We start from the raw sequence: 27,650 nt of genomic DNA, 5'->3' as shown, positions 1-27,650 counted from the left end.
TGAAAGGTACTGATGTTTCTTCCTTTGCATCAGTGACCATATTTTCACTCAACTGTTGAAACACTGCATTCATTATTATGGGAGAAGATGTCTTTTTTTTGGGGGGGGGGAGGTTGCTTTTTTCTGTACTAAGGTGTTTTCCTTCAAGGTTGGTTCTGATCAGTAGTCTCAGAAAAAGCATTTAATTTTGTGTTGGTGTTTATAGTAACATTTACTATATTTGATGATATGTGTGCAAAGTCTGACTACAATAGGATGGGATATAAAGTGTGCAGCCCTCATTAGAATGGGATATAAACTGTGCAACCCACATTAGATTGGGATATAAAGTGTGCAACTATCATGAGGATGGGATATAAAGTGTATAATCCTCATTAAATTGGGATATAAAGTGTGCAGCCGTCATTAAGATGGGATATAAAGTATACAACCCTCATTAAGATATGATTTAATGTGTACATATCTCATTTGGATGGGATGCAATGTGAGTGACCCTCATTAGAATGATATCTGAAGTCCGCAACCTTCATAATGCTGCTGCTTTTGTTTGCAATTTCAGGTTGTTTAAGTGACATTTAAACTCCTTAACTTATGAACTTAACCGGTATTGATGGGTTGAGCTTTGGCAGTCTATGATAATATTCAAGGTTTCATCTGAATGTGTTTGTTTAAATAAAGTAGCTGCATTTCACAAGGTTTTGAATCAAGAAATGGCTCATCCAAATGAGATATGTATACAAATAACAGTATTTCATATGATTTGGAATTAAATAAAGGTTATTTTCTGTTGTATAAAAGTATCATTATTTCACAGGATCTGAAAGTAAGTAATGACTTTTTGAGTTGTTATCATTCTTAAGTCACTAAATCAATTGAGCTGCTACGGATGGGGGCCCCGAGTGGCCGAGTGGTCTAAAGCGCTCACCGTTATGGATCATTGCCATCTCATCTCTGTCTGCGTGGATTTGAGTCTCGGATTCGGCCAATGTGGGTATGTGAGAAAGCTTACCAGTAGCTTCTCGAGGGTCGGTGGTTCTTTCCTGTGATTTCCCGGCTTCTTCCTCCACCATTAATACTGGCTGCCATGTACAGCCTATCGTGTGCTGAAAAATGGTGTTAAACTTCACAAGAACAACAACAACAACAACATTATATATCATTTTTATAAATAAAAGTAATCTGGGGACTCGGAGTGTCTGAGTGGTCTAAAGCTAGAAAGTTGCAATAAATAGAAAATCTTGTAGACATTTTCTTGTTCAAAATGGCTGAATTTAATTTGATCATACATGATCAAAACATGCTGTAATTACATGAAGCAGAGAAGTATTCTTTGATGAGGGCTATTGTGAATCACATACATTATGCAGATTCATGCCCCGATTGCATATCATTTCATTCATGACTAAAAGTATTATAAATCACATATGATAGACGGAAATTTGCTTGTTTTTGGGAATGAAATCCACAACCATGCATTTAGATGTCTTATGCCTTAACCATTGATTCACTGTGGCTCCATATGAAGTGGTCTCAGTGCTTTCCATAGTTTTTCAGCTTTATCACATACCCACATTGATACATAATTAGAAAGCCTTGTCATTACTTTTTTTATTAGTAAGAAGAAAATTATGTACATCCATGTGATAATTAATACAAATGATACAAGGTTGTAAACAGCCATGCTATATTGATGAAATGACAATTAAAGTCCTTATTCTGACCAAACCAGAACATACATATTGATGGGTTGAGCTTTGGCAGTTTATGACTGTAATTATTGATAGTTATGAAGCATTCATTGATAGTTGTGAAGCATTCATTTCATGGTGTTTGCTTAAAGGGAGGAAACTCCATTTCTAACCATTGAGTTGTAAGTACTGCATAGTAGCAATGATCTGTATTAAAAGTCTTTGATATATTATCTAAACACAATAAAGTCCATTATATGACTATGCTGCAGCCAATGTTTATGGACCCGTTAACTTTTTAGTTATTGATAGAGAGTTGCAGCATGGTACCATGGTAATCTCTGATTCCCTAACTTTCATCTTAAAAGGCCAACTCATGTTTGAACCAAGCTCTGAGTATAGGGGTATAAAGAGGATTTGTATATTGTTTCTTGATATTTTTAAATCACATTTTTTGAAAAATAATTTATTCCACTGATTACAATCCATTTTGCACAGTATGGATAATTTTTTTACTGTCCATGGATAAAAAAGTTTATTATCTACTTATATGTAAGCAAGTTATTCATGGTTTTGTCGACACTTTGTTGGCTACATCATGTTTAGGAAATGAGAGCTATATGCCTCTCTCATGGATAAATCAAGACAGCTCAGTTAAGCTGACCTGTGTTGGTATAAAACCCATGAATATAGAATTATGAATTAATGTTGTAACAATACTGTGAATTTTTCAAACTGATGAAGGATGCTAGAATACATATAATTTGTTTTTCTCTTGTAAAGTTGTAGCAAGTGTTTAGGTTTCATATATGTTAACCATTTTAACTTTAATTTAAAGTTCGATGAAAAATTATTTTTCCCACCAGTGAATTTTCATCCTGTTTGAAAATGACAGTTAAAAATTACAAATAAGGAAACCTAATGGGAATTACTGCAAATAAATGTATTTTCTGATTATGTTGGTAGTTTTCTCCATTAAAAACTTGAATTGGATAAGAATAGTAACATCTGTGTAGTGCACAGAATATTGTCAACTTGTCATGTCATGTGAGATGTGATCCTAATGACAATCTCCCATATAGGCAACCACATTACGTAAATATGCCATATGAGATAGTACCACGATAGCATACAGGATATTGTAAAATTCTGAAGCAAGATAGTACCACCACAGTGTATGTGGTGTGTGATTTGAAATTTTTATGTAGCTTTAACAATTTTTCAGTTATATCGCTACGATGTCTGCAATGTGGCAGTTTATAGTGATGTCTAGCACTGGGGCATCATGCCGCAGACATGTAGCATGATGTCCCACCCAGTCACATTATCCTGACACCAGCCGACCAGTCCTAACACTAACCTCTTAATGCTGAGCGTCAATCGAGGCAGCTGTTAGTACCATTTTTGTAAGTCTTTGGTATGACTCAGCCAGGGATCGAACCCACGACATCCCGCATCCGAGGCGGATGCTCTAACCACTAGGCCACCGGAGCATAATACTCAAATTGCCATGTGATGGAAGAAGTCAATTGAGTTTATACCACTGTAGTGTTCAAAATATGGTGAAGTTACCATGTGAGTTGGTATCGCTGCAGTAAACAGAAATGGTGGAGTTGCCATGTAAGCACATACTGCTATAGTATATAGAAAATGGTGAATTTGTCATGTGAGTTGATACCAGTTCAGTATATGAATTGCTGTGAAATTGCCATGTCAGTGGGCACCACTACAAGAAACAGAAATTTGTGAAATTGCCTTCTGAGGGGCAGAAGTAATTGTGATGATATTCTCCCACATAACTGACTACTTGCAATATATTATGCAAATATGAAAAACACGTACAGTTTTTTTTAGGGGGAATGTAACAATTCATTTAATCATTTTATACTTACCTGTTGCTATTGGATTACACTAAAGTCAAGTCAAGGCATATTAATACATGCCAAATTCCACTAATGTAAAGTGGTTTTCATTGAATCATGCTAATCTAAGATGTTTTGTCAAAACTCGATATTCAAAAACGATACAAAACCTGGTAAAATTATTACAATGACCTAAAACTGAATGTGGTCATTTACATATTACCATAATAAGGTGGTTAAGATTGAATGGCTTTTATGCTTTTGTTCAGAAACTAGGACATCGAGAGTGGTTTACCACTAGATACCTTCTGAAGATTTAGTCATCTTAATTTTGATTATATATATTTGGCAAAAGAAACATTATTTCAAAAGTCTTATACATTTAGTATTTGTATAGTGATAAAAGGTTGATTGACTTTTTTCAATAATCTGATACTTTTGCTTAATTCTAAGAAATCTGAATAAACATTCACACTGACTGATGAGAAGCACACCTTGTTGAACTTCTCTTGACCAACATAAATTTATCCCAGTGTTAGGAAGGAAGATTAATCTTCTGATATATGGACAATAACATTCCAAACTGAGTTATGTTTCTGTTTAAAATAACAGCAAACATAAATTATTGAATTGTGAACCACATGCCTGGCACTTAAGCAGTAATAATGGCGTAGTCAAGTGGCTGAATAAACACAATGTTGAACTATCTCAATTCTGACTTTATGTGTACTGCAAGGGACTGACCATTTAATGTATGGGGCTAGAATTGTCTTTTCAACAAGGATATTTACGTTAACTTTAGTCAGAAAAGAAATTTTTTTTCTCAAAAAATAAGGAATTGATAAATGTCTTTTATATGTCATAACATGACAATTGTTTTAAAGTATTTATCCCAAAACCCACCTCATTTTGAAAACTAAATGTTCTCTCCCTAATAAGGAATTAATTTCAGTAGACGTTTACAGAAATCAAGGCAGTGACCTTTGCTGACACTGTTATAGAATGTCTAAAAGGATTAGCATGAAAATATGTCAAATGTAACTTTGGAAAGATGTACAAAACCATTTAAATTGGTGTGTTGTAACAGCCCCAATTATGCTCCAGCAAAATAGTCCATCAGAATGCAAGTAGAGATGTGGAGGGTTTTTCTTAATTCACTCTTTTTCTGTCTCCACCACACCCAGACACATGGGGTTTCGAAAAGTTGCATGAGATGTATGTTCAATTGAGGTTAGAAAGAAATATGTTCCTTCTCCTAACACAGTGGGTTATGAAAAGTATGTGTCAAATGTCAAAAGGTTGTTTTCTCAAGGTCTACTGTGCCCTCATAGCACACTTTGCAAGTTACAAAAATATAAATAACTAAAGGATGTTCTACTTTCATTATGTCAGAAATTCAAACTAGTTAAGTACATGAAGTGTTTAAAATAATCACTACTGAGATAAGTCAACCAAAACAAAAGCGTTTCTATAAAACAATTAGTATTTCCTAACAAGTCAGAGTAATTTTTAGTGAAGCCTAATGCAAGATCATTTACTGTTATTGCCAACTCGGACAACATGTATTTCAAATATTAAGAAGTGTGATTTGATGAAGGTAAACAATATGTTCAGCTAGAAGCTCTTGACGTACAATTAGACCTTAATTACTGCCAGTACAGTTTCAAACCCTGCAGTTGTTAACCCCAGGGATCTCAGTGGCTTCTTGCTAGATTTCTCATCCATATGTAATCATTCATTTTTTTATGTAAATTCCACATGACATAGGCAATTCTATCTCCTGCCATATGACATACTCAAATCAACATAGCATGATGTCCTGTATACATAAGTGTTGGCATTCCTGCATGTTATCCCATGGACTTGGAACATTCCTTTTACAAGGCTGTGCTGATTTTGTGAATCTTTTTTATAAGGCCAATTGTCTCTTTCCCTTACAATATATTTTCATTAATCTCCAAATCTTGAAAAATGCTAAAAGCAGCAGTTTGATCATGCAAGCATTTTATATGAAAAATATGTACAGATCATATATTTATGAGGTATTCCTGTAAAGTAAACATGTTAACCCGATGAACTCCACATAATCTTAAGAAAAACAGAAACAGATTAAATCCAAACAAGATATCAGATTCCACAACAATTCTACTTTCATATAATTTGCTATTATTCAGCAAATTTCATAGGTCAAGGGTAATTATTAGTAACTGTCAAGGTCAGCATTTGGTACTAGCAACTTGTCAACACAAAATCGACAACATTAAAATCATCATTACAAACCAGTATCATCACATCATACCAGACTGTTACCTTTCTCATAATCTCACCTGAAGTAGATGATTGTTCCTGTTTCATGTAGATATTTAAGAAACAGATCCAATTCTTCACTGTCTTTTATTTGGACAGTTCCTTCCTTGTTTAACTCTTCCACTGCACTGCGAGAAATCACCTGCAATTGCAAGTCGTCAAAGCCCTTAATTTGATGAATTTTACTACATTTATAAATACATGTTTTAAGTTGCTTTAAACGGCCATCATGACATTGTTATTACATAACATAATCTTCCTATAGCAATATAAATATGTCATCTAATGTGACCTTGCCAATATTGAAAGAGATAAAGTTAACATAATTGGACCTGACCAAGATACAAGTTGATACAGGTATCCTAATTCAACCTTGCCTATATCCAAGTGAGCTTATGTCTTGTTTGATCACTTCTATAATGTGTTCTGTATTCATCAGCAACTAGTATGTGTACACCACAGGTTACATAAAATACCTTGCCAATATCCAAGTGATCTTATGTCTTGCTTGATCACTTCTATAATGTGTTCTGTATTCATGAACAAATGTGCACCACAGGTTACAAAAATACATTGCCAATAACCAAATGAACTCAAGACATTGCCTGATCACCTAACCCACTGGATCAGCAAATGACAAACAGTTAATTCTTTACAATTTTATTTATTCACATAGTGAAACCATGGCAAGGAAATAAGATTTGGATGACTTACATCTTACATTGCTTATCAAAACATGTGACATTGCATCACATGCTTGCATTTTCTTTAAGACTGAAAAACCACCATATGGCAAGTAGCAGTCACTGGCAAAGTAACATTCATTGTCAGAAGAAAGAAAAAAGTATTATTTCCCATAAAATATCTTTTAAAATATTTTGTTGAAGTTCAAAATATGGTATCAAATTTTCTGACATTAAACAACTCCAAACTATGCAATAAACATTGGACCTTGTGTTTTCCCTGCCCCATGGGAACTGTGTTCTTGTGTGTTCCTTTTCCTATAGAAAAATGGGCCCTTGTTGTATCCAGCCTCATGATAACACATAAATTATCATTGGCACAACCATAACCTCTGACATAACTGGAGTACTTCTATGATTTAATCTGCTAAGATAAATTATTACAAAACAATCGTTGAAAATAAATGTGGAAGTTTCTGACAGATCCAAAAAGAAACAGTAAGATATCATATCAACTAATGACTGATGAGATGCAAGATAATGTTAACAGATCCAACAAGCACTTTGTTAATGTAACAAACATAATTTCCAATATACCGAATACAAATGCAAAAATACAAAGTTACGGGTTAATTGAGTCTAGAATCCCTGAAAATGTACAGTTCACTATGCCAGTTATGTTATGTGTAGAAGTAGTAAGTAAACTAAAATATTTAATTCTAAGAAGTAAACCAAAGTGGATCAGATAGGTCCATTCATCTTAAAATTTGATTTTATTACCCCATCTCTTACCGACATAAATAACCAAATCGTTACTAAGATAATCTTCTATCTCAATTAAAATGTTATGCCTATTAATAAAAAAGATTTGAAAATCAAATCCAGATAATTATAGATCAATATATATTTTGCCAACTTTATCCAAGTTGTTTGAAGAAGAAGTTACAAGGCATCTCAATGGTTGCCTTTCAAAGAACTGTACAAAGAAATTCACTCTTCCCTAATCAGGATCTCATATGAGCTAATTAAAGACTATCAGTGAACAAATATCTAAATCTTGAGCTGTATATTTAAGAAATATGTATTAGAATTAAAAACGTTGACTCTTGGGAGTCCATGATGATAAGAATCTAGACTAGTGCAAGCAAGTGAAACATGTTTCCTCTCCTGTAAGCTCAAGAACTTAATTTTTACAGAAGATACAAAGTTATCTGCCAATCAAACATCACAAATTATTATACAATGCAAGCATTCTTAACCTTCTTGACTAGTTCTGCGCAATTTGGGGAAATAGAATTGGTATCAAGTATGAAACAATCCACAAATTTGAAAAAGGCCCCATTAATTTTCTAGATTTACAAGTTGATACGGCTTCCAAAATTCTATTCCTGGAATTGAAAGCTGAAATTTAAAGACCGATTAGCCTATAAGTCATTATTAATGTTTAAAATTAAAAATGACAGTTGTTTTCAATATCTGAATGTGGTACATGTATATTTTATTTTAAGTCAGATAAACAAAACAAAGAACCTAAATTGAGAAAACTACGATGATTTAGTGCCTGATACGTTTTCCGAATGCATGAAGTTTATAAAATAATTTGGTTACTATGGTACTGTTTTATGAAATGAACTACACAAAGCCATTAGGTCAGACACAAATCAACATGTGTTCAAAATAGAACTGTATCATGATGAGCAGGTGTCACTTTAATTAATGAAATACTCAAATACATTCTCCCCATTTTGCTCTGTTCATGCATATCATATATTTATTGTACTGCGAGATCATCAGGGGAGAATAGTATATTATATTTAGTTATCCTTGTAAAATAAAGTATTTATTATTATTATTATTATTACTTCTACTACTACTGGATTATTGTTGGTCATGCGCTTTATTGCTCCTAATCATTAAAAATTACGTTTTTCAAGGTAAAGCATATTCTGTTCAGGGGTTTCCTTTATTTCCCTCAAAAGCAATAAATATAACATAAATTCATGTTAATTTACAACTAATGTCACTGATGATATGCCATAAATTAGTGAATTTACACATGACAACACAAACAGCAAACATTTCTGGCACATTATTATAGAAATACCATTTTAAGGTTTGTTGCTTTGGTTAGAAGAAAATGTCATGGCAGCTGTGGTTAAGATCAGTTTTACTAGGTGGAGTAATTTGAGTGGGATATAATGTTTAATCAGTTTGATTAACCGGTGTACTTGATTAACCAGTGTACTTGATTAACTGGTCTACTTAGATATAAATTGATCAGACATTGAATGGGTTACAAGGATGGTATATATTGATCAGATGGTTTGATTGGAGTACTTGTGTGTGTAATACTTTTGGTGTAACAAATTGCAAACTGTGATCAGCCATTGGAGCAATAATTCAAATACATAATTCACACAAATGCACATTCTTTAATTGCAGACCTATATATCAATGATGATTTTCCACTAATCAATCATTAATGACACGAGAAAATAATGAAAAAAGTTAATTGTCCCTGTTTTCTAAATGAATTTAACGTGGTACATAATTTCATTGCAATCATTTCATTTTTATGTTCCCCTCTCCCCTATTATGCATTATAGGGGCATCAAATGTAGAAATATGGATTATGAGAGAAAAACAATGAACTTACACCAGGTAACCTGAAAGAATATAACAGTATGTTTACACTTTCCTTGGGTTCTATCTACAGTGTTTATAATATCAATGATACATAGTTGCAATAGCCTGTCGACACTATAAATTAAATTTGGCGGTTACATGGCACACATATTGTAACATATTGCATGATTTGTTGCTGTTTTTTCTTAAACCAATTATAATGTTCTAAAGATCGATTATTATTAATTAGATATGAAAATGTCCAAACGGTGCCTCCCCTGCTCTCGCTCTCTCTCTCTTTCGACCATTGTAGCAAGATACGGGCAAAAATCCATGAAAATATGAGGGTTTGGGATTTTCACTTGTATCAATGTCTCTGGACCTATGAATAATGGTACAGTTAAGTCAAACTGTCTAAAAGAAAAGGAGAGAGAGAGAGAGAGCGAGAATGAGATAGAATTTTATGGTTAATCGTAATGTTAATTAAGCAGATTACTGACTTAGATCAATTGTAAATATATTAAAATATTTTAATTACCTCTTGTTGGTTCATCATTTCACTTAGTTTATATTCCACACTAATTTATATACCCCAGTACGTGAATGCCTGAGAGTTGAGTGTGTACAAGAAGCTAATTTGTTCGTTGTACTCTACTTTCCTCATAAGAACACTATCTCATGTTTAAATCATAAGTGTGTATTATATTGATTTAATAAATGTGAACAAAAATAGAAGTTCAAAAGAAAACAATTAACTAATCAATTTGCATATGTGATTGAGAACAACATGAAAAGGCACAGAACTATATTTTGCTACAAATTCACTCACAAGGCTGTGAGAGTGCATTCACTCGGTCAATACACAGTTGCCCTGAACATATTTTAGCTCCTTTCAAAGTGTAAGTATGTGTATTTGTACTTGATATAAAAACAAATCTGTATACAGTGTACTCGTATACATTTTTTATTAAAAGGAAACTTGGCAAGCCTCGTTTCATTTTAATGAAACAATTATACATCTTGTATATCACTGACACAGCATACATACTACACACACACACACACACATGAACACACACACACATGCACACATATGTATATATATAGTGATCAGATGGATAGATTAAATAACTTTGAAGGTGATCAGATATGTTGAGTTGAGCCCTTGGAGCGATAAAATCAGTTGGACATATTGGAGAACTTAAATGGATATAAAGCAAGCAGAGTAAAGAGTTTTTTGTAAGGATGTGTGAATGACTACAATCTACAATTTGGTATGCTAGGCTGTACATGGTGACAAGTATATCTGGTTGAGGAGGAATTGAGGAAAACCCAGGGAAGAACCACCAAACAATCTGGTTCTACTGGTAAACATTCTCCAATTCATACGTGGGGTACGCATGTGCTGAGTTGTCCAACGTGAGCTACTTGCAGAATACAGTTTCTTGGTTTTCTTGGAGTTTTATTTGTCTAATTGTTTGAAATATGAATGATCATATCCTAATACCATTAATATCAATCATCTTGTCCACATTATGGAACATGAGAGATATCCTTTTCCTACCAACTGCTTGCCACCAAAGAGGTATCCATGACCAATTTTTCCTGGTATGTTCCCATGCAACTTCAAATCACAGAGGAAACATGCATTATATTCGACACCTAAAAGATGCAAGACTGGTCACTTACATTTTCTTTACTTATCTTGAATGTATCAGATTGTCACCAAACCCAGGCCCCAGAGTGGTGAGATATGCATGCCATATATGCGAAAAGGCATGCATATGGTCTAAAAAGATATGCTTGGTTTCCTGCACAGGCTGCGAGAAATGGTTCCATATAAATGCTTGCATATGTGTATTAAGCATATGGACCATGCAAACTAATATAATTGAGTTGGTATTGCTGTAACTGCAGCGTACAAAACTTCAACACAATCCATTTTGAGGAGCATCCCTACTTCATGTAGCAGAGCCAGTCACTCTGAATCAACCATATCATTGATCTCATCCTTCAACTCGAGCATTAACACTGGTCTGTCAAAATGTTCATCCTCACCAAATACTCTTAGAAAGTCAGTCCCCATATCAAAGAAATAATTATGGGTCCTGGGCATTAACCTTCAAAAAATATGTGCCAAAAGAGAAACCTTTTGGACCATGGTTGAGTATTGCAATCTTGACATCGTACTTGATAGCAAGACATGGTTATACCCTTCTATTGGCAAGAATGAAGTTTTGCCAGATACATATAGATTCATTGCAAGAAGAGATAGACCAAGAAGTTCCCATAGTGGAGAGGCCATCATCACTAGATCAAGCATCAATTCGACAGAAACAGACATATTAAATCTGAGTTCGTAGCACCTGTTTTTATATGCACCAGCTTGATGAAACTACTCATTGTTGGAAGTATTTACAGAACCACTGATAACAATAACAAGAAGACAGAAGAGTCCTCTCAATAGAAGGACCACCCATTGTGAACAGGGGGAGGAGCACACCTACCTACCTGATACTAACTGGACAGATGACTCTATGTCAGGCCATAATTACTCCATACCTATCAAACAAGCCTTCATTAACATGGTGAATGAAAAATAGTCCACTTCACAACAAGATACAACACATTCAACATATTTTTGACCGTCCGCCCTTCCCTAGTAGTCAAGTGCTCTCCTATGCCTGGGATCAGTGACCAAAGCATAGTAATGATCTACACCAATGTAATTCCAAACAAACAAAAGCCATGCACACCAGTCTCATAAAATTCTCATCTACATTTATACCACGAGTTAACCACACCTATAAATAAAAAATTAAACAAAAATGTATATACCTACGTCCCCTCAAAGTACCATCTTGTAGATTCAGCCGACCATGGTGTAACCATCAGGTTAAGTAGAGAAAGATATATCAGACAGCAAGACAGATAAACCATACCAAAGACTGGAACAAATACTGGCATATGCAAAAAATTACTCTACTGGAATGCTTACAATCATTATGTCAGTGATATGATCTGCAACCCAAGCACCAGGAAGAAATTATACTCTTTCATGAAAAGTAAAACATGTGATGGTTCTGAAGTCTCCCCTCTGAAGAAGGATGGCACAATCCATTCCAGTCCATCTGACAAATCATAAATCCTGAACGCCCAGCTCTTGTCACTCTTCACTACTGAAGACACTACCCACATGCCTGATCTCGGTACTTGCAACATTCCGACTGCCCCACTAATCCAGATTAATAAGAAATTAATATTTAAGCTCCTCCTAAACCTTATCCCTTATAAAGCGACTCAACCTGACCAGATTTAATCAAGGTTCTTGAATGAGATGGCACCTTCAATATATCCAGCCATAACTTTCCTATTCCAAGCCTTATCAGAGCAGGGCCGGACTCCAGACAACTGGAAAGGAGCATTTGTCAGCCCATTGTTCAAGAAAGGTGAAAAAAACAAAGCATCAAACTACAGGCCAGTTTCCTTGTCATCAGTCTGCTGCATAGTCATGGAGCACATCATCCATAGTCACCTGATGCAGTTTCTCAAAAGCAAAAACATCCTATATGATAACACAACATGGCTTCTCAAAGAAGAGATCATGCTGGACCCAACTTATATTCACACTTCAGGATCTAGCAGCCGGTCTTAACAACAAAGAACAGATATACGCAGTCCTACTTGACTTCATCAAAGCCTTTGATAAAGTCCCTCATAAGCACCTTGCAGCCAAGATTCATCCTTATGGCTTCCGGGGAAAGAACCTTGAGTGCACAAACAGCTTTTTAGATGGGAGAAACCAACAGGTTGTGCAAGATTCATCCTTATGGCTTCCGGGGAAAGAACCTTGAGTGCACAAACAGCTTTTTAGATGGGAGAAACCAACAGGTTGTGCTAGAAGGTCAGCAATCTGCATCATCACCCTTGACTTCAGGCATACCTCAAGGAAACAGTCATGTGTCCTCTGTTGTTCTTCATTTACATCAATGACTTGCCATTGGGAGTCGATTCCCAAGTTAGCCTTTTTTGCTGATGACAGATTGCTGTACAAAGTAATCGACTTGTATCAGGATGCAATACTGGTACAAGCAGATCTAGACTGGCTACAACGATGGGAAAAAGACTGGCAAATGGATCTCAATTATCACAAATGTGAGGTCATCCGAATCTCCAACAAGAGATGGATCGTCCCAGCCATATACACCATCCATTATTGGATGAAGAACAAGAATGACGCTGTAGTAGTACAGCACTTATGTAGTTAACCCTGACCAGATCATCCAGAAAATATCTGTGTTTGACTGTACTAATCATATTTTCTATTATTAGGCTATCATTATTATTATTACCTAAAGGGTAATTTCTGTAAGACCTGCAGTAAAATAATAAAGGTTGGCAGTTATGCTTAAAGGTCACCAAGTGTGTTCTGGTTTAAGTGTGATATCACATCATATACATATTTGCAATCATCACTGGACATTAATGAATCATTGAAGGCTGAGTAAAATAATTTAATGAAAGGTAGCATTGTTTCATCAAATCTTTCTAAACTAGCAATGTATTCAGAATGGATGATATCCTTTTGCAGAAATATTTCATATGAAATGGCTAAACTGCTATATAATAACGAAACAGCATAAACTGCTATATAATGATGAAATAGCATAATTTGCTATAATAGCTGACTTAGGAAACCAGATGTGTGATCTGACGCAGCAAAGGCAAACATCATGCTAAACTAAAATGTCTGTGGAGTACTTTATGACCTCTACAAATTCTAATACAGTTTCAGAAAAATTAATGCAGTTTTAAATACCATGAGCTCCACGGCTTCCTGTTAGATTTTTAAACTGGGCACAAAGCACAGGTTCTTTTTAATTTCATATAGTGATAGCAACCCACTGATGTAGTGCATATTTCATTAAATCAGGCTTCATTCGACAAGCAAGAGGAATTTCATTTTATACTTTACATTACATGACCAATTCTGGTACTTAATGCTGAATCCAAGCTCTATAATTTTAAAAAAAAAAACAACTGCATTCCCTAGGCAACGTACAAGGTTTAATGTAGTGCTAAACTGATGGGTAAATTGTTTTAATTGTTGACATTCATATGACTCTAGTATACAAGCCAAACTGCACAAATTACACATTGAATAATCTAATTATTTATATAAATCCCTTCTCTACATGCACACATGATTTCAGCTAAGTAAATTTCTAAATTATATTGGCATAATTCAGCTTAAAGTTTGCGATTTTTTAAAACCTCAATATGTTTTTTTATTATTCAGAATGCTTTTTTAATCTAACTTGCTTTGGAATCAGTAACTTAAGTACTGAAAGCTTCATCACTCATTTTGTAAGCAACAAGAATACAGCCCGAATATATAGTAATGCTAGATTCATCAATGACAATTACGCACAATATTCAAATTATTAATACCAATTATATATAGTACTACATTTCTCGTCATAGTAATTTACACTAAGTATCACCAGAACCAATTCATCCATGAATTGTAGATTTAATTTTAACTCCATATCATCCACAAGTTATACATAGTACCTTTAGATCCAGATCCAGCTCATATACTGGTAGATAGACAAATAGGCATGTACTTTCTCATGATAATCTAATGATGAAAACAGGAGATATTTCCCAAAAACATGATGCTATATAGAAGGAAAAATGAAGATCATGGTCTTTAATAAAACAAAAAATGTTTTTACCAAACAGTAACACCAGATGGGTGAACAATTGGACATAGTGACTGCTATATCTCATTGTTTATGAAATTAATCACAGACATGATGTACAATAAAGTGAACCAAATAAGTCAACCTTGGGATATCAGCCACCTGTACTCACATTCAACCTACCGAAAAATATGACTCAAGTAATAAATATGATATATATTAAAACCAAAATATGTATATGAAGATAAAAATGCAGATTCCTATAAGTCTTTCGTTCCAAAATATTCCTAAAAGAACTTTAATTAAACTATATTTAAAGAGATATTTAACAAGACTTAGCAAAAGGTTCATAACTATTTTAGCTTTAATACAAGTAGCATCATTTCAGAATGTCTATGTGCATACACCCCAACAAACTACATTACTATGTGCATATCCCACACACTCTGCCTGACTATATACATTCTTCACAAAATAAGCATGGCTACGTGCATACCCAATATGCACAATCTGCATGACAATGTTCATACTTCATTCATTCTGCATGACTGTGCTGTGCTATTATTGTGGTTTTTAACAACATGTTTCATCAAATGATAGGCTATACATAGGGGTAAGTATAACTGACCCAGGAAATACCTGAGAAGTACCACTGACCCATCGGAAGCTACCATCAAGTTTTCTCACATACCCACAATGGCCGAGCCAGAGTCTCGAACCAATGCAGACAGAGATGTCATGGCAGTGATCCATGACGGATGACCACATAAATGATAAACAGTCTCACACAATTTACCAAAATCTTACCAAATATTTTATACAATCTCAGTTTGGTGCTCTTAAATATAACAAGAATGACTGTGTAATGGATATACCAATCTCGAAAGCAATATGCATGTCATGATGGTTAATATAACCAAGAGAGAAAGCCCATCATATCGCATCCTTGTAAGTTCAAACAACAGTGTAACACTTTTGCAAAATTTCTTTACAGTGCTCATTTGTGAAGTATTGAATATATCACAAAATCTCTTCAATGCTTCTCTTAATTAAATCTTTGAACAAGATGTTCCTTAAAGTGACTGGGACCAACAATCAGAGAATTTCCAGGAATTCATGATCAGAATTTTCTTCTTTTTAACTGCTAACTGTTGAAACCATCAGTGATATTCTTGAGCAACAAGATTTTCAAATAAGCAACTGTGATGGTCATACTGTATGATGATATCCAACATTTTCATTTACGACAAACAAAACATCATTTAAAGACTTTAGATGGATGCCAATAACACCTTCCGTTTAGGAAGAAGAGCGATAAAAGGATTTTCAGTGGCATCATTTGCATTGAATATTATGTTATTATCATGAGAAGTCTTTCAGTAAATACCCAATGTTAATTGATACGGCCATTAAAGTAGCCATATCATGAGTTGTCAGATACCAACCATGTGATCAGAATTAGTAAAAAGGTGTTCTAGTGAAAACACCATGTTTATATCACTTTACGGTTAAGCATAGTAACAAGCTAGCTGTCATCCATATTAGAGGTCAAATTGGCACCAGTTTCTTTTAAGACCAACTCTTTATTTTATTAGCCTTCTGATGAAAGCAAGGACAAAATTACTACATATTTAGGAGTGACAATAATGTGCCTTTCAAGATGGCTGCCATGGTGGCCATATTGAGTGTTAGATTGACACCATTTCTAGTTGGATCCAATATAACATCATAAGAAGTTCATATGACTTTTCATGTAGGAGACGGAGCAATAACATCTACATATATATTCCTTAGATGGCCACTGTGGCAACCATATTGGATGTCAGATCAGTACAATTTTCACTCAAGACCAATGATGTACCATACAAATCTACCAATGAAAACCCCATGTAGACTGATTTTCCAGTTAGAAGGACTCAAGTAGTCGTAACAAAATTTTCAAGATGTTTGTTCTGATGGCCATATTTGATTTAAGATCAGGTTGACTTTACTTTATGAACAACAAAACATCACAAGAATATTTTCAGTGAAAACTCAATGCTACTATGTCCATCAATTCAAATGTAGTTGCAGTAATAACATTTTTTAGATGACATCTGTGGCGGTCATAATGGGTGTCCAAACAGCAACATTTTCACATAGGACCAACTATATATCATAAGAACATTTCTTGTATTAAAAAAAACTTTAGAATATGACTTTCTATGTAGGAGATGTAGTGACAATATGTTCAAGATCTTAGTAAGATTTTCAGTATGGCCAAGTGACAACAATTTCATGTAGGGACAACTAAAAATTATACGAGATCTTCTGGTGAACATCCCATGGGGATATGAACGGCCATTCAGCTGTAAGTGATAATATTTTCAAGCTGTGGATTGTGGGGGCCATACTGGATGTCCAATCAGTATCATTTTCACCTTGGGCAATCTAAACCTCGGGATGAATATTTAAGTATAGTTTCAAGGCATCCCTTCATTTAGTTTATGAGTTTTGATAACAACTTGTGCTAATGGATGAGAGAGAAAAGGTCTTCCCAAAAGCACTTTTGTTATATGATATGTCGAGCTAAAACTTACTGCACTGATTGTACAAGTAGATCTAAAACTTGAGGCAAAATTTGTTTAAGAGTAGATGAACAAGATCTTTTAATTGGATCAGTCTTATTTGAAGATCAACAACATTGAAGAAAAGTGAATTCTGTGGTGGGTCAAAAGAGGTCTACTATAACTACATGGAAACCTTGAAAAATAATCTTTTCAAGAGAAATTCTCTTAGCTCAAAATAAATTATGAATTATTAATATAATAGTCATCATATTTATCCAAAGACTGTGGTCAATATTTTAATTTATATATATATACAATAGCAGACACAGATTTCTAAAAGACTTGTTCACTGAGCCAAAACAAAATTTCATTAGCTTGAGAGTATTGTTGTCAAATGTAGGATAAAACTGGCAAGAATTTTATGGCTGTTGTTGGTTATAGGAAAGTTTCTGGAAATGTTGATGTTATGGACAGATTATCTCTAATGTGGTTTACATTTCAAGACTCTGAAGCCACTTGCCACACTGAACTGATGGATGCATAGCGTACAGGTCCAAAATTATATTTCATTTGTCTTGAACAACAGGACAACTCAAAATCAGCTTTTATGGATCTTTAATCCAAGGGATTCACATAAATGTCATTGGTGTTGGTAATCATTAATTTAAATGTGTACCTTCATTCCAGCATCCATAAGCTTCATCAGCTGCTGTTCTAGAAGAAACCACCGAGTGGGTATCTGCTCTCCCCAGTATGGCTGCTGTGAAGCCACTTCTACAATTTTCCTCTTCAACTCCTCTAATTCACTGTCCACAATTGTATTGTCAATGGCAAAGTCCTTATCAACCAAGTGAACAATGGTTGGTTTGTCTCCTAGATAAGAGCGGATTTCCGTTAAATATTTCAGACCTTGTTCACGACGTTTCTAGAAATGAAAATTCAATCCACATTCAGTAAGAGACAATGTATATCCTGTATAAGAATGACAGGTGGAATTATTTCTATACTGATGAACTCTTTCATGGTGATAAATAATTTTTGTCATAATATATCCAAATGTTGTCTATGATGAACATAGCGATTACTTTCGGACAATTTTGTTGTCTGCATTACAAACTCCCAGAAACGCCACAATCATTTCCTAAACACTGATATTTTCATTATAGTACTACATTTTTGTGTCAACATTCTTTCCTAATACATGTAAACTTAATTTAGTCTCAACTCAACACTTGTTAGGACAGTCATTATCTTAGCCTTTTTGCAAGAAACATAGAAATTCATTACCATGGCCATTCAATATGAACCTGATATCATGGACACAAAATCAATAATACTTTCTCAGACAATGTCAATATATAAACAGACAGATGTAGACACATTTTATTTAGAGGTGGACTTGCATTATATATAATAAAAACATTTGCTTATTGGAGCTATTTTATCGATTATCAACTATACAGTAAGAATAAATGCAACAATCTTACATACATACTGGCATCCAGTCATAGTTTTTCTAACTAGTTATAAACATTGTTTCTATGCTAAATAGAAAGCACTCCTGTGTGCCCCCACCACCAACCTAAATGCTCTACTAAACAAATCAATGTAGATAAACCATTCTACACTTAAAAGCAGTATTAAAATATAAATGTGTACCTTCTAGCTAAATCACAGTTATCACACCCAACCCTACCACTTAATCCTTACCACCCAACCATGCTGATAAATCAATTATACGAGTAGATTCTATTTTGTAATTATATGTAGTGTTAAAATAAACATGCATAGTGGCTGGACAAGACACATGTAAGAAATCCCTACTTCCAACCACAAATTTATAATTTCTGTTAAAATATTTAAATTCATTTACTATATTCCATTATACATACTCTGTCTTCTGCACAAGACTCTTTCCCAATTTGAAACCAAGGGTCTAATCTTGGGTTTATGTTGTGTCCTAGGCAGGCTGCATTATTTGCCTCTATCACTGACACAATTTTGTTTGAATTGGTCACAAACCAGTCTTTTATTTGCACCTCGTTTTTACAGAATTCGGTGTCAGTCAGTTTGTATAAGATTGTGCTCAGCTCACTCCAGACTTCTTCAATATTCTCTTTAATGCCTATATGTGGCATAATCTGCATTCCCTTTAAGGCCTTACTGTGGCATAATCTGCATTCCCTTTAAGGCCTTAGTGTGGCATAATCTGTATTCCCTTAAATGCCTTCATGTGGCATAAACTGTATTCCCTTGAAGGCCTTCATGTGGCATAATCTGTATTCCCTTTAAGGCCTTCTTGTGGCATAATCTGCTCAATGATCTGAAAAACTGCAATTGTCTTTTATGCTAAATATTCACATGTAGTAAGCCTTCATGCTTGAATTTATTTAACATTCTTGGCTATACTCTGAGTGTGGCATTAAGTGAGAGGTTAGTGTCATTATCTGCACTATGATACGGATGAGTGTAAAGTACACAGATAGTGTTGTGTCTCCTGGCAATATTTAGGTCAAGTTGATGCCAATGACTGGATATTTTGGTAGTGCAATGATACACTGCAACAAATATGCTGGTAATGCAAAACTGCTTTTGAGTGCACAATTCAAAAATCCTTTAGCCATTCTCATCGGTAATCATACTGACACCATGATGTCCAAGATATGATGATCACGATCAGCAGTCAGACTCAGCTCTTGTATTGACGCCACAATGGAGGATAATCTTCTTGCCGGTGGTACACACACAAAGATGTCAGGTAAAATATTGCAGAAGCAGTCTCTGCCCTCAGTGGATGTGTACATGGCCTAGGCACAGATAATGATGACTAATAAAACATTAAATAGAAAAAAGTTTGTCAGCACTCATTCCATGTTGGCATCAGGTGTAGTTAGTTTTACATACTGAACCTATCTCAAATAATCTTGCCTCCTGGAGATCTATGATACTAAGTGAGTTCTCTTAACCATTGGCATTCCCAGTCATAACCCAGAAGGCTGTGTGCATTATTTGAAACATCGGTCATGACTGGTTGATGGTTGGCAGGGCATGTCCACATGGTGGTGAACCAGCACATTGCATCTCAGGGACCCAAGCTCCTCTGAGTTCATCAATATTTTAGCCTTGGGCTACATGGCCCCAGTTTCTATTGTTCTCATGAAGAGGAACTTAGGTGTCTTGAACTGCACAGAGGCCATGCACTGGCTGGAAAGGCTTACACTAAAGGTGTCTTGACTGAACAGAGGTCATGTACTGCCTGTAGATGCTTACACTATGGGAGTCTTGACTGCATAGGGGCCATGTCCTGCCCGGAGATGCTTACACTGTAGGGTTTTTCACTGCATAGATGCTATCTTCTTATAGGAAAGTCTGACACTACAGGTGTTTTCACTGCATAAACTCCATGTACCAGCATGAATTGCTTATGTACTCACCTCTCATTCTGTAATGAGCTAGCCTGTGGAAGCTGAAGCGACTATTATGAGTAACACAGGAATCAATTCTAAGTCCTACACATTTAATTATATATATGTATGTATGTATGTCTGTCCAAGGTTATTTAACCATTCTGCAGCAGTGATGTATATAGATAATACATCACCAAATGTTAATGATAAAGATGCATGCATCTTTGGGATCAAACTAAATAAAGACTTACAATATGCTACAAAATATGCATGACAATAAACTTAGCTTAAATTTACAATGAATCTTGATAATGTTTATACACTCAGCACAACAAGCAGCCGAAGGATGTTTTTTTACTTAGAATTATATAATACAAAACATGTAAACTGTTAAATGTGCCGGTTGTTTATGTATCTTTAGTGAAAATATTTTATTCTGCTCCAACCACTTCAACATTATCTAAGAAACAAAGAATTTTGGAAAGGGACAGAATCTTTATGATGGATTGGACAAAAAATTGTTTTTCCATATTAGATGTTCTTTTCTAAGCATGTAGTGTGTGTGAGAAGAGCCAAATAATTCTTCTTAAAATCAGAATATAAAATTTGCATAAACAAACAACCAGGATGATTTTAAATGTAAAAGATATGTTAATATCAAACTCATCTATTTCCAGCATACACAAATATATGCCAATTAATATACCTCTGCAAATAATTAAATGGGGAATCCCGATTCTATGACCAAATAACATCTGATCCTGTACCTGTGACAACAGTCTAATATGTGACTTATAAAAGCATGCAAGACTTATAAACGTTTTATTAATATTTGTTTAATTGTGTATGTAATTGTTAATGCAATTCATGTTAACCTTGTATATTTGTTGCTATTGCAATTTGTATATGTTTTATTGGCAGGGCCATAAGGTAAGCTATATGCAAGTTAATTAGGTCAACCTCATTAAATAGAGGATATTGCTTGAAATAATAATAATAATAATAATAACAATAATATGTATTATCAACATTATTATTACTATTATTATAAACCAAAATGCAATAACTTGCAATTGCACTTATACCTTCAAATGTGAAAAGATTTCAATTCTCTTTAAAAAGATAAATTCATTATCCAAAAGTACACACACAGATAATGCATAATCCAAAAGAACTACACTGTCACCTAGATCCAATCAACCTATTTCAAGAATATTTGCAAAGCAAGAAACAAGGCATTTATATGCACTGTTTCAGACCTTGCTTTCTATTCCACTATCACCATTAAAGATGAAAAAATATGGCTTATGCGAAACATAATTCACCAAATTAACAAAACTTTGGCAATTTCAAATGTTAATGGTTGTATGAGAGAGAATGTTTTTTTTTTTCCCTCATGTGCATGAAAGTTTTGACCCACTTCCTAAAATATATCTCTCATACCTACATACAGGTCTCAACAAAATCTATTTCCAATAGTAGCTCTCAAACCCATTTTATTCATTCAAACATCCTTCAATGTTGCTTCAGTTCCACTCTATTTCATACCTTACTCATGTAACTGACCTTCCATTAAGTAACAAATTCACAAATAAAGATCTGTTAGCAAATAACTCATGTAAGTGATATTTGATTCAAAAATAAAATCACATCAGATATAATGTTAGCTAATGTTTGCTAACACTGAACCACCAATTCACAGGAAGCTACTGTCATACTTTCCCACATATCACACTGCCATGCCTGTGAATTGAACCCAACAAGGACAGAGACTTGATAGCAATAACTGGTAAAGGCCAATACTTTAGACCACTAACCCACTCGGGGCAATTATCTGTGAGTAGTTGTCATTCAATCACAAAATTATATAAAACATTCAAATATGACAAGTCCTTTAGTCAAGACAATACTATTGCCAACTTTCACAACTATATATCAAAATCCAAGCCACCTATATTATTAATATATTTAATATGCAAGAATCCATGCATGTTTTTAAACCTAACTTTCAATTTCATAAGAAATAATCACTTCATTACTTCTGAGAAAAATATATCACTTACGCTATATGTAACTCACCTAATAAACATAATTTTAGCTATCAAATATTGTATTGTTTCTTTGACTAGAATTGTTTTACTCAACTAAAACAACAATTTAATATGTATGTGATAAAAGCCTGTTAAACAAATAAGGTATTATCCCTCCTTACATATATTGTTTATGCAAAACTATATGAAATGTTAGTTGTTTCTCGTTTAGAATTGGTTTTCTCAATATGTGAAAGACTTTGACTCAGTTGATTATACATATCTCTGACAAAAGCCAAACTGTTACAGTATTCTTTTTTTAAATTCTTTTTAGCATGTTTAGTCTGGGTTTGGATCATACCAACAAAAACCCATTTCCAATATTAGCTCATTTACAAGACGATAATATTAATTCAAACATCCTTTGAGGTTAAGCTTTAATTTCTCTCTCTTTTTATTTATGTAACTATTTTTAATGAAGTAATAAAATCACAAATACTTATTTCTTAGTTAATGGCTTATGTAACTGATCATCCATTAACACATTAACACCTGGTGACGAGTTTACATGGCACGAAGTAGTAGCCTACTGCCATGCTCTGTAACGTCAAAATCATGTATGATACACTAAAGTGGGTGGTATTATAGAAAGGTAGACAGATGTAGCTCTACAACGATATCAAATGATCTGGAAGTTCTAGTTGCACTACAAAATACAGAGGGAAAAACTTCATTTTATGGACCTGATTTTTCTACCCCCAAAATTCGCCCGTGGTCAGAATCTGATTTTGTGTTCAGATATTAGACTTTTCGGTCTCAGATCTAAGGCAGAACGGTATGAACTGCAAACAGATGAACCTTTGCAAAAAGTAGGATAAGATGGGCATTTGGATTAAGGAGTGGTCTCGATATAAAAATTATGGGTCTGTTAAGCAAAAACAAAAGAATTCCAACTTTTACCCTTCTGCTCATGCGCGAGCTAAAGTGCCAATGAAAAATGATGATTCTAACACAACTAAGCATTAGATTACTGGAAAATCACCTGGAAGTTGATTTGTTTGGATTTATTCAGCAATAACTTTCAAAATGTGTTTCCTACTCGAATTACAGGCGAAAATGACAAAAAACTCCAGGGGTTAATGTGTTAAGCAATCAACTGACAAAGTTTAGATTTGTAAGCTAATAGTAACTTCTCATTACTTCTGAGAAAAAATATATCACTTACTCCATAAATAACTCACCAAATAAACATAATTTTAGCTATCAAAAATTTTAATGTTTCTTTGACTAGAATTGTATTACTCAACTACAAAAACAATGTAATATCTATGTGATAAAAGCCTGTTAAACAAATAAGGTATTATCCCTCCTTACATATATTGTTTATGCAAAACAGGACTCGTCAAATAAAACAGAACTTTAGCTATATGAAATGTTTCTCATTTAGAATTGGTTTTCCCAAAACATGAAAGACTTTGATTCAGCTGATCATACATATCTCTGCCAAAAACCAAACTGTTACAGTATTGTTTTTTTTTTAATTCTTTTTTGTGTGTTATGTCTGGTTTGGATCATACCTACATAAAGAGCTCAACAAATACCCATTTCCAATATCAGTTCATTCACAAGACGATAATATTAATTCAAACATCCCTTGAGGTTAAGCTCTAATTTCTCTCTCTCTCTCTCTCTCTCTCTCTCTCTCTTATTATGTAACTGATCTTCCATTAAGTAATAAAATCACAAATACTTATTTCTTAGTTAATGGCTTATGTCACTGATCATCCATTAAGCAATCAATTGACAAAGTTCAGCTTTGCAAGCTAATAGTAACTTTGCATAATGCTTACTGCTGATACTGACTTTGACCAGTTTAAGTGTGGTACAACATAATAAGATGGTAATAATTCTAAGACAAATTCATGTAAAACAATGAATCAGAAACTCTGCCAAACATAAAATGTTGAGACCAGAAGAATGGATAGTCATCAACCAGGCAGAAACTCCTTTTGAGCAACAATACAGTAAGAATTGAACTTTTGTGAGGTTATGTATCACACTGTGTATGTGCATGTCCATAGTCAGTCTTGAACAGTTATCAATCAAAAACAATGTTGTATGGAATGGATAGACATATCAACATAATATGACCATGATAAAAAAAGCAACAGACTTACCATCCGATACAATGAAGAGAGTAAATGCTCTGAGGAATCCTCTGAATCTAGGGAATGCTCTGAGGAATCCTCTGCATCTAGGGAATCCTCTGAGGAATGTTCTGCATCAAGGGAATGCTCTGAGGAATGCTCTGTATCCTGTGAATGCTCTGAGGAATGTTCTGCATTCTGGGAATGCTCTGCATCTTGGGAATGCTTTGAGGAATGCTCTGCATCTTGGTAATGCTCTGCATCTAGGGAATGCTCTGAGGAATCCTCTGCATCTTGGGAATGCTCTGAGGAATCCTCTGCATCTTGGGAAAGCTCTGCATCTTGGGAATGCTCTGCATGTAGGGAATCCTCTGCATCTTGGGAATGCTCAGCATCTAGGGAATGCTCTGCATAATACTGCATAGGATTTCTGAGACCAGGGATGTTACCACCAGGAAAACTGGGCACAACAAGGTGATCTCCATAATTACCAGACATACTCATCAGGTTCTAAAAATAAAGATGACTTAGTGGAATAGTGAGCATATTGTTCACATAAATATAATTAAATGATACTGTATCAGCATCCCACCCCTTCCCAAATGATGGAGAAGAGTCTATAATCCAAACAGTACATAATTCGTCATATAATATCCTTTGTACATGAACTAGTTAAGGTATATATCTTCCATAGATTTCCTAGATTTTCCTCAATGGTTAACCTGGCAATTTAAAAATTTGCCTGTGCCTTTTAGAGATTACTTACATAATTGTAATTCCTTTGATTCCAGTGTATGACTGATGGTACACTTTGGGTTATAGAGCATACAGCTTGGCCTTTCTTCAGATATTTGCTTATCAAAAAAAGGCTAAGCTCTGCTTTGTCATTTTCACTTCTGGAGGTAAATCGAAAACAAAAGAACATACAACTTTTTTAACATTATTATCTTTTGCCATTCATTCATTCCTTATTCGAAAGAAGATATTGTCTTGTCTGGCAAAATTAATTTTCCCTATATTGATAATTGCAAAAGACTGTACTTTGGACTAATCCATGCTGACTTTTTCAGTACAAGGGACCAGTAATTTTGGTTATTAGTGTGATTAGATCTTACACATTTTCGAAAAAATGTTCCAATATCCAAATAAATTTCTGCCACAGTACATGAAAGTAACATAGAGGTATGCCAACATTGTTGTCACTGCATGTTACGACATTGTCTCTAATGCATGTTGCAAATGTATTGTCTCCACTGCATGTTGCAAATGCATGCAATTTTACCTCAGAAGTTCATAATATATGTAGTGTACCCCCTACCATAGTAATAATACTTAAAATAACAACCATAGGAGAACAATATTCATGAATATGATCATCTTTAGACAACGACCATCATATGAATCAAGTTCCATGGAGAGTCAAACAATACTTCAAAAGTTGTAAACAAAGGTATGTTTTACACTGTATTCAGCTGCACATCCAAATAGAAAATACCTATTCCAGATGACATTCTTATTCATTACTCTGGCTGGCAACCATGAGCATATCATTATCATTTTGAATGAAGCCAATTGATATTACAAAGCCATGAGCTGCAAAGATAATTGACACAATGAGTCAGTTTCAATAAACAAAATATCTCCTGTTATGTGTTATAGTATGGAATTTCTGGGGAATATTGCTGATTAAGATCATAATAATGTAATTAAATCAAGAACACAAGCAATGAATGTGACAAATTAAAAGTGATAATGTGTACAATGATGAAATGCGTACAGTTAAATAGGCTGGAAGGAAATAATCAACTTATCCAAAATATCCCACTTTGTGATGTATAATGATGGACGAATGTAGATGCATATGTATGGACGGACCAAGACATGGTACCTTAGGAACCACCCGCAGAACATATACAAGATAAAAAAATGAAAGTGAGGACAAACTTACCATTTGTGCTTGAACATTATGCTGGATGGGATTTATTAGGCCAGGTCTGTTATCTAAAGGAAAACTGAGCATGGCAGTGTGATCTCCATAATTACCAAACATTGCCATCTGATTCTAAAATTAGAAAGTAATTGATCGGTGAGCAATGCATTCATATAAATATATCCATCCTCACCAGCATTCCTGTACTAATCCTAAGAACTACACATTAAAATATAGTGTATGATCAAGATGCACTTCTTCTGATGAATATAATATGCACTAACTCTCATATCCATCCACTAAAAATATAAAAACTTTCGAATTTCGGTCGGCCTCTATTCTGGCAACTGATCCCCTCTAACAGTCTGCAGCAGAAACAGGGGCAACAAGTAACCTGGTAGCTGCCTCTGATGCAGCTGGATATAAATCTTTGTTTTTCAGTGCTAAATTAGCCATATTATTTGTGCTTGATATAGACATTTTATATAAAGTAAATTTTTCATTTTTCATTGATATAAGTGACTGGGTCCCTTTACAGTCAGCAACTGGCATCCTTGAAGTGGCATTCTGTGTTACTCAGTTAGGTTCAATCCCTAAAACACTAAGCAGTCCCAAGTGTGTCTCACACTCACAGTTTGCAATAAACATAAATAAACAACACATGCAAATGACACCAAATCTTTTTGCTGACCTGTTCAACAATAGAGTATATCCCTG

General features: G+C 34.4%; 1 protein-coding gene across 1 annotated transcript in view; it reads right to left on the bottom strand.

The window, feature by feature from the left end:
* Nucleotides 1-27,650, bottom strand: part of LOC149784636 (uncharacterized) — a 129,816-nt gene that overhangs the window by 31,687 nt on the left and 70,479 nt on the right. Inside the window, exons 9-12 of the mRNA XM_089932694.1 lie at nt 26,952-27,065; nt 25,034-25,513; nt 18,096-18,344; nt 5,878-5,999 (exon numbers count right to left, since the gene is read on the bottom strand). Of these exons, the coding sequence (XP_089788820.1) occupies nt 5,878-5,999; nt 18,096-18,344; nt 25,034-25,513; nt 26,952-27,065 (965 nt within the window). The remainder of the gene's footprint in view (nt 1-5,877; nt 6,000-18,095; nt 18,345-25,033; nt 25,514-26,951; nt 27,066-27,650) is intronic.

This window comes from Sinohyriopsis cumingii, chromosome 14 (assembly GCF_028554795.1).
Source record: "Sinohyriopsis cumingii isolate HCF-2022 chromosome 14, ASM2855479v2, whole genome shotgun sequence".
Classification (NCBI taxonomy): Eukaryota; Metazoa; Mollusca; class Bivalvia; order Unionida; family Unionidae; genus Sinohyriopsis; species Sinohyriopsis cumingii.
This window is presented reverse-complemented; position numbering and strand designations above follow the sequence as displayed.